This window comes from Acinonyx jubatus, chromosome E4 (assembly GCF_027475565.1).
Source record: "Acinonyx jubatus isolate Ajub_Pintada_27869175 chromosome E4, VMU_Ajub_asm_v1.0, whole genome shotgun sequence".
Lineage (NCBI taxonomy): Eukaryota > Metazoa > Chordata > Mammalia > Carnivora > Felidae > Acinonyx > Acinonyx jubatus.
Window position 1 is genome coordinate 3562590 of NC_069395.1, and position 9238 is coordinate 3571827.

At 43.9% G+C, this 9238-nt stretch overlaps 1 protein-coding gene across 1 annotated transcript; it reads right to left on the reverse strand.

The window, feature by feature from the left end:
- Window positions 1-2023: 2023 nt before the first annotated feature.
- LOC106987140 (olfactory receptor 6P1) lies at window positions 2024-2977 on the reverse strand. The gene has a single exon (XM_015085383.1). It carries the CDS (start codon window positions 2975-2977, stop codon window positions 2024-2026), a length of 954 nt encoding a protein of 317 aa, XP_014940869.1.
- Window positions 2978-9238: the final 6261 nt, after the last annotated feature.

Here is a 9238-nt window from a genome sequence, read left to right on the forward strand (position 1 = left end):
CCCCAAGCAGTGTTGCCTAATAACATTTATCAGGCTTCCAAGAGTCCGGAGCTGGAGAGTTAACCAAAGGTGAACGCTTTCACGGTGTATGTTCATACGCGTCTCAGATCGCCGCGTGGTACACTTTATGTACCTTAGAGTTTTATCCATCTGCTATACTTCGATAAAGCTGGGGAGGAAAAGGAAGTGCATCCACAGCAAAATTGACCTTTCAAGAGAAAAGATTTTAACACTTTACTCACACAGACATCGTTTATGTAATGTTCACAGCAAGCACATGAGGTAGGTGAAAATGTTTTCATTACAACAGGGACTCACTAGAGTGAAACTAGTGAAATTTCTTGGCTCGGGGAGCAGAATTCTTACAGTAAAAGGCCATGCCTTCCATAACTCCAGGAAAGGAAAAGAGAATACACTGAGGGGAGGGTAAACAGAGACAGTCTCAGAGACGGTTCTTTAAAAGACTATTTAGACATTTTATAAACATCAAGCAACTTATACTTTTAAAAGTGTCAAATGCCTTGGCTCTTTTTGTTGTTGCTGTTGTTTCCTTTTACTCCCTGGAAACCCTAAAATGATTATTGACCCAGTAGTTTTCTTTAATACAAAATCATTTTTGTTTCTTCCCCAAAGCCTAGTTCAGAATAAGCTAATGCACCGGTCGTGACAGTTTGTTTCTGAGTATTTGTTCAACAGCACTTTCTTTATTATGTTTCTACAAAATCCTACAACTAAAGAAACACAGAACACGGTTCAAATGTGCAGAAAGTAACCTTAATTCGGGCTGTGAAAATCTCCCTAAGCAATTCAAGCAAGTTCCCAGAACTCAGAGGAACTTGGAAGAATGTCTATAATTCAGCCTTTGAATCTGAGACATCTCACTCATTCTAGAGATACCTGCATCCCACCTCTCATTCTTTTATTTTGTCTCCAAAAACAGAGAGGGAGGCAAACCATAAGAGACTCTTAAATACAGAGAACAAACTGAGGGTTGCCGGAGGGGAGGTGGGTGGGAGGCATGGGCTAAATGGGTGATGGGCATTAAGGAGGGCACTTGTTGGGATGAGCACGGGGTGTTGTATGTACATGATGAGTCATTAAATTCTACTCCTGAAACCAATACTACAGTGTATGTTAACTAACGTGGGTTTAAGGAAAAAAAGGCATTTTCTGTTCTTGCATCATTTGCCCCAGAAACAAAACTTAAAATATTTCACAACTGGTATAACCCAGGCACCAACTAATTAAAATAGAAGCTGCCCATAGTGCTGGCGAAGATTCTGGGACCAATCGATAGAAATGCTTTCTAAGGCATTTCACTTACTACTGAATCAACCCTCATTAGGTCAACCAGCTTGGTAACCCACTGGAGTCAAAGAAGGGAGATTCAGATGAATATTTAGCCATGTTCTTTGGTGCACACATAGGTGAATACCAGCACTACGTTTTCCTCTTCCTTGACTTGCAGTGGGTGGAAGACTGGGAGAGGCACAGAATATTGTTTAGGTAGGTGACATGACTTTCAGTTCTTGGGATATCATGGTACTTTGGTGATTTCTTATTGGGAGCAGGGTTGGAGAATTTTGATCTCTGACATTGCTGCAATACAGCCCACATCACTTTGACATATCCACCAGTAAATCCCCTTTCTTCTACTTTGATCAAGAGTTGGGAACTTCAAACTGGCTATGAAACAAGAGTTCCTAGGAAGTTGAAAGTGATGCATGGCCGAGTTGCAACCTAGACATGCCCTATCGGACCCTCTACAGATTTTCTTTTCAGGGAATTTGCATTTTAACAGCCCCCAGGAGACTCTTCTGCAGCCAGTTCAAACTTAGTATGGAAACCCTATACAAGATCAATGGTTCACAAATTTTTGTTTGTATCGGGAGATTCCCAGACACTATTCAGCCAAACTGTGTACTAACTGATATGTATGTTCCCTTTGAGCCTATTTCTATGATTCTTTCAGGTGGTATTATTGCCACCTTGTTTCTTCCTGCCTCCTAGGTTCTGCTGCACATCAATCTGGGACGTCCCTCGGATAGTGGCATCTGCCCAGGACTGACTTCCTGAGAGCATCCTTCACCTCCTTGTTCCTCAGGCAGTAGATGGCTGGATTGAGGAACGGTACAATGACTGTATAGAGCACAGAGATGACCTTGTTATGGTCGAAGGTGTACATGGCCTGGGGCCGTGCATAGGTGAAGAGGGTGGAGGAGTAGTAGATAACAACCACTGCCAGGTGAGAGGCACAGGTGGAGAAGGCTTTGCGACGTCCCTGGGCAGTCGGAATCCTGAGGATGGCAGCCATTATGGCAGCATATGATGAAACCACGGCCAAGAGAGGGAGCAGAATCATCACCAGGGCCAAGAGGAAGTCTACTAGTTCTGCTTGCTCTTTGTCAGAGCAGGTGAGGTTGAGCAGTGGGGAGATATCGCAGAAAAAGTGGTTGATGACGTTGGGTCCACAGTAGGACAGCCGGGAAATGAAAAGAAGCTTCATCATGGAGCTCAAGAAGCCGCTACCCCAAGAGGAAACAGCAAGGCGAATGGCCAGGCTGGATGGCATGAGACTAGGGTAACGGAGGGGCTCACAGATGGCCAGGTAGCGGTCATAGGCCATGACTGCCAGCAGGACACATTCGGTGCAGGCTAGGGCAACAAAGAAGTAGAGCTGAGTCATGCAGCCTACGTAGGAGACTCTACGCTCCTGGGTAAGAAATGCTCCCAAAAGCCGGGGAACTGTGACATTGATGTACCACAGCTCCAGGAAGGAGAGATGGCCAAGGAAAAAGTACATCGGGCGGTGAAGGCTTGGCGTGAGCCAGACTGTGGAAACGATGAGTGCGTTCTCCAACAAGGTCAACAGGTAAATTGCCAGGAAGAGGACAAAGAGGAGGCACTGGAGGGGCGGAGAGGTAGGGAAGCCCACCAACACAAACTCTGCTATGTGGCCTCTGCTCCAATTTCCCATCGTCTCTGTCCACACGACCACCTGAAAAACGAACAGGAAGAACGAGAAAGCCATTCCCAACCACACACACAAAAAACCCAAAATGAAATAAAATGAAATAAATAAAATAAAATAATAAAATAAAATAAAATAAATAAAATGAAATAAATAAAATAATAAAATAAATTAAATTAAAAAATAAAATAAAATAAAATGAAATAAATAAAATAATAACATAAAATAAATAAAATAAAATAAAATGAAATACAATGGAATAAATAAAATAATAAAATTAATAAAATAAAATTAATAAAATAAAATTAATAAAACAATAAAATAAAATAAACAAAATAATAAAAGGAATAAAATAAAAGAAATAAAATTAAAATTAAATAAATAAAATAAAATGAAATAAATAAAATAATAACATAAAATAAATAAAACAAAATAAAATGAAGTACAATGGAATAAAATAATAACATAAATAAAATAAAATTAATAAAATAAAATCGATAAAATAAAATTAATAAAACAATAAAATAAAATAAACAAAATAATAAAATAAATAAAATAAAATAATAAAATAAATAAAATAAAAATAAAATAAAATAAAATAAAATGAAATAAATAAAATAAATAAAATAAAATAAAATAATAAAATAAATAAAATAAAACGAAATAAATAAAATAAAATAACAATACATTAGCTTGCATAGTGTAAACTTGACATGTACTTTTGGTCATGCATTTAAATAGTTGCCTGGAATCTAATTTTCACTGCGTGTGAGTACTGACGTTTTAAATGAAATTCCTATGTCACTCTTTTATATGTTCAGTGAAATCTAAATATTGGTGCTATGATACCCACCAATACCTGTTTCAAAAATTATATAAGCACATGTGTCTTTAAACTATGGACATTTTACATTGTCTCACTGAACTCATAATTCAAAGTATTGTAATAATTTTTATAATTACAAGCCTTTTACTGACTTCTCTGTATCTATCTGCATGTTTTGGGGTTTCCTGTACTTTTGAGGCTGTGTTTTGAAAAGACTTTCTATTAGATTTTATTCGGTAATCAGCATACATTTCACCAAAGCAATAAAAATACGTGACAAATTTTACAATGTTGGTTTTTTTTTGCGGATGGTTTAATAACATGTACTGCCCTTGTTCTCAATTCTTGTGTGCATCCGTGAAGACTACTTATCATCAGAATGAGAGTGGTTTCAGCATCCACTGTTTCCTATTTTTATTTGGGAGAGATAAACACTGAGGAAGCTAGTTCCCAGAAATAAATGGCACTGACACACCGCAGCTCGGGGAATGGAAGCTGCTTTGTTGTAGCAATAACGCTAAATTATGTGCACTTTCTACTAGTTATGTGCCAGAAATTGCACAGTCATCTCTCATTGAGATGATTTTTATTGATCTATTAGCTGACAACTCAGTCAGTGTGCATTCAGTTGTGCTGAAAGGAACAGGCTGGAAATGGCAGACTTTGAAAAGGCCGTGTGGCCCAGGACCGGTCGCTCCGTCTCCCCGCGGGGACACTGGCACCTGCACTAACTTCCCTGTGCGGCACTTTGGCACAGTGAGTGGGCCATGCCTCACCTTGCACAGAGGGTTTGAAAAGGAGAGTGGGAAAGGGAGAGTCCACTTTGACTAGTGGACTAATTCTAAAAAGATCTGATAAGACAGTGGAGGACCAGGGACTGATCCCTTTAGAACGAACGATTCCAACTTGGATCTTGGAAAGCCTTTTTGTACCCTCCCGGACATAAACCTGGGTTTGGGAAGTGGACTTCATGCGTCAGAGACTTTTCTGAGAGCAAGTTTGCAGAGGACTAGGCAGCAAGTAGGGGGGAGAGGAGGGGAGGGGAGCAGGACAGGAAGGAAGGGCAGCAGCCCCGGGGCTAAATGTAATAGAGGACGGGGAAAACTCAAAGGGGGTGGCTGGAAATGCCCGAGAGCCAAGTCAAGGGCATTAGATGCTGCCCTATACTGAGCAATGACAGAGAGTCTGAAAAGGAAACTGTCCTCACCCTCTCTTCTCAGTAGACAGGGCGGTGCCTAGAGCCCTAAAATATCAGTGGACTGAGTTCCAGCCTTGGTCTGTATGATCTTGAATCACCTACTCCGTTTGGATACGTATTTTGTAACGTACACATACTGAATACAAACTAGAGTTCTTTCTAGCTGCAGCACCTGAGGGTCCTGGGAAAGAAGCGGTTAGAAACGGGGTGCAGAGCGGGGGGCAGGCTGAAAAATACACTGGTTTTAAGTATGTTTGAGGCCAGACTTGCTCTGCAGCCCTAAGCTGTCTGCTGGTTCCAACGCAAGCCCGCAAGTTGTGCCTCTTGCCCCCAGAGGTGCCCAGACCCTAGCTCCTGCCCACTCCTCAATATCCCTTCCATCATCCTGGTTTCCAGGATGGAAACAAAATGCTCTTTGCTCCATAGACCGGCCTGCTGTTGCCAAGGACTTTCTCCTGCAGCCAGAGCAACTCTGGCCCCTCATCCCTGCAGGACCCCACCTTTCTGTTCCCTGCTCCAAACCTGCCTTTCCATTCCAAGGAGGCTGTTCTACATTGACGGCTTCTGACTCTGGACACTCAGCTTTCTCAGGTAGCTCTGAGTTACCCGTGTGCTGTGTGCACTGATCTCCTGCGTCGTTTGTTCCCTGACCTCCCCACCCCTTTTCCTCTGACTTCTGGGCTATGTCTTGTCCCCGTGGTGAGTCTTGGAACAACTGTCCTCCTCTGCTGCTATCTCCATGTTTTCATGAGGTCAGGGCAGCATTCTACCATGAAGACAGAATGGGACAGATGAGCCCGAAATGTCAGCGTTCACAGCGATAAGTTCTTTAAACACGCCCTTCTCACTTGAGAGCAGAGCTTCCAGAAAATAACTAATGAGGAAGATCTCTAGGAGGATTCCATTGCATTTCCCCTTAGAACCAAGATTAGCTCGTTACCCATCGATCTCCTCAGAACTGGGTGATGTTGTACATTCATCTTCCCTTTGCTCCTCTGATCCCTTCTATGTCCCCTCCCTCATCCAGCACCTGTCACCCCCTCCAGGTAAGCCAGAGCCCTTTAAGACACCTGTGTGTTCTACCTCTGGTCTTTTGCACATGAGTAGACACCATTCACATCAGTTATTCTGTGAAGACTTTGTCCAGAAGTCCCTCACTTCTCCTATTGAGACTACAAATCTATGACCAGACCTACTAACAGATTGGGCTCGTTTTGCATTTACCTGGATTCTCCTTCCTCAAGAGCAGAAACTCTCACTGGTTTCTCTACCCTCATTAAGTTCAGTACTTGGCACATAAAAGATACAACTAAATCTCTATTGAACGAGTTAGTAGATAAATAAAGTAATAGTTTAGGAGCTTGGGAAATTGATGCTTCTCTGTTTCGGAGGTAGAAGGCTCAACCTGTTTTCTGGTCTATCCAACAGGGATGCTGGTATCTCCTGCTGGTGACATCTGCCATCCTGACTTTGCTAGACCGTGTGACAATCAAAGACATGATCTGTGTGAGAAGGATCTGCCCACAGTGTGAAACATACTTATTATTTTAAAACACATTGGTGATCCCAGAGGTCTGTGGGCTTAAAACCATGCAGACATCACTGGGACAACCCCACTGGCTCTTCATAGCAGCATCACTGTCTGGACTCCTGGCTACCCCCGCCCCCCCACCACCACCCCCCACCACCTCCTCGGTGCTATATACGTGGAGCCAGACTGGCACCTGCCTGGTCCCCAGTGGCCCCCCTAGGGAGTCACACAAACCATCGGCCAGGGCCCTGCACACAGCCATCTCCCGTTTTTAGAGAAAATTCTTTCTTCTGTTTTCCTTGAAATTCACTGGATTATCACAGATTGAATAACCATAACTCACTTAGTAAAGAATTTGGTGAATCAAAAGCTGAGTTCCGTCTGGAATCGTAATTCCTGTCTCAGTCTGTGTCCACATGACTCGTAGACAAGATATAACAAAACTGATAGGATGTGCAAGGCATTGAGAACCTTCCGTGTGCTGGCTTAGTCCCCCCAACAGTCCCAGTGAGTGCAAGCATCTTTGTCCCCATTGATAGATGGCACAGAGAGATGAGAGATTTTTTTTTTCCTTCAAGATCACAGATCTAGGAAATTGTGGAGCAGGGATAGGATATACCCAGAAAATCTGGCCACGGAGATACGGCAGCAGACTGAGTCACCGTCCCGCACACGCCCCCTGGGTCTAAGTGACTGTCCACTGGTACGGCCGGAGGGACTCGATTGGGCAAACACAGAGGTTTGTATTGGCTCATCTGTGCTCGAGCAGTCAAATTCAAACAATAGTTTCTAAGCATCATTTGAACTTGGGCTGGGAAGCTCTGGACGGAATATGGTAGCTACAGCTTTGGTCCTGCTGTAGGGTAAGGAGAGGACTACTCTCCAAACATACGAGACAGGTCCCCACCTGTCCTCCCGTCAGCCTCTGCTCTCAGGATTCCCCGTTTCCAGACACAGTTTCCTGTCCTTTCCAACACATCCACAGAGCCCTAGCATGTCACTTTAATGGAACTGAGTAACATTCCTTATACTCGTGAACATTTTAAATGGCCTTCTCGGGCATCAACTCCATAACCATAAACATTTGGGTATGATTCAAACAGCAGTGGACTCAATATGAGATGTTTGCGTGGCTACACTTCTTTTTTCAGATGGTAAGCCAATGGAACAACTGGAGAAAATGCAGAGATTTTCAGGAGTGTGAGGGATCTGGAAGCCATAGGAAATGAATGGAGGATCCCGCACCTCTAACCTGGATGAGGCAAAACTTTCTCATGGAGGTTTGCCTAGCTCCTTGCTTGCCTGACCTCTGCATCCATTCATCTGCTCTTTCTTTGGATGTTTGTGGGGCTGGTTACCTGTTGCTTCTGGACAGGTGCAGTCAGCCCCAGAGTCAGTAAAGCTGGTCCCTGCATCTTCTGTGGTGTGACAGGACAGAGGCTTGGCAGATGAGCCCTGAAGCAGATGGGGGCAGCCGTAACCAGCCCTTATCCACCTCATCATTGGAGACATAGCCCCTTAGGACACATTGTCATGGCGACCTGAGTCTCCCTAACAAGACTGGGTCCAAGTCAGTCAGAGGCCATACATGATACAATGAAAGAGGGACGTCTGGAGGGCAGAGCCCTGGAGGCAAGCAGAATAAAGTTCTTGAGTTCACCCAGGTACTGCCCCTATTCTCAGGGGAGCTAAGGAGGCTGTCTGTCTAAACAGTGGATACAATGATAATTCAAGTTTAAAATTCCGTGGAGGAAATAGAACAATAAAGTAAGAAAGCTACAGACAAATGAATTGACTCTTTTTTATAGGCTTTTTTTTTTTTTTTTTTTTTTTGGAGAATTTGTCAAACTCTGACAACCTCTACCTCAGTATTACTTGTCTGTTAATGTGCGAGGAAGAGACGCTTCGTCTCTGGTCCATAAATCCGCAGGCTCCAATGGGGGAAGCAACTTTCCCCGCTCATCCCTTTTTATGCCCCTTTGTGAATAGCACTGGGCTAGAAGAGGGCACAGGGGAGACCGCCTGATGGTGGGACTAAGGCCATCCAGGGGAGTCATCTCAGATGCTGGATTCCTGGCTCAAATCCGTATCTGCTTCTGAAAATGAGGGGTTTTCCTTGTCCCACAACTCTGGGTTCCAGCCTGCCTTTCATGCCCAGGCAGCTCCTGAGCCTCTCTGCCTACTGGAGCTGTCACAAAGGGACAGGTTACCTCACTGGAAATGTTCCAGCAGAGGTCAAGGGGCCTTCTGTTCAGGATGCGATATTGGGAAGGGAGCACACTGCAATATTTCCCACTTTTCCCTGCAAATCAATAGGGTTACAAACAACAGTACCTTGCAAAAGAGTAGATGATGCTGGGGGCGCCTGGGGGGCTCAGTCGGTTGGGCATCCCACTTCGGCTCAGAGCATAATCTCGCGGTCTGTGGGTTCTAGCCCCACGTGGGGCTCTGTGCTGACAGCTCAGAGCCTGGAGCCTGCTTCAGATTCTGTGTCTCCCTCTCTCTCTGCCCCTCCCCTGCTCACACTGTCTCTGTCTCTCAAAAATGAATGAATGTTAAAAAAAAAATAAAGAAAGAGCAGATAATGCTGTAAGTAACAAGGGAGCAGAAGGTGAGCTGACATCTGCAAACACCAGCACTCCAGGTGGGATATACGTGACATTTCTCAGACACTCCCAGTGTCCAAGAACAAAGGAAAGGAAAGAAAACAAG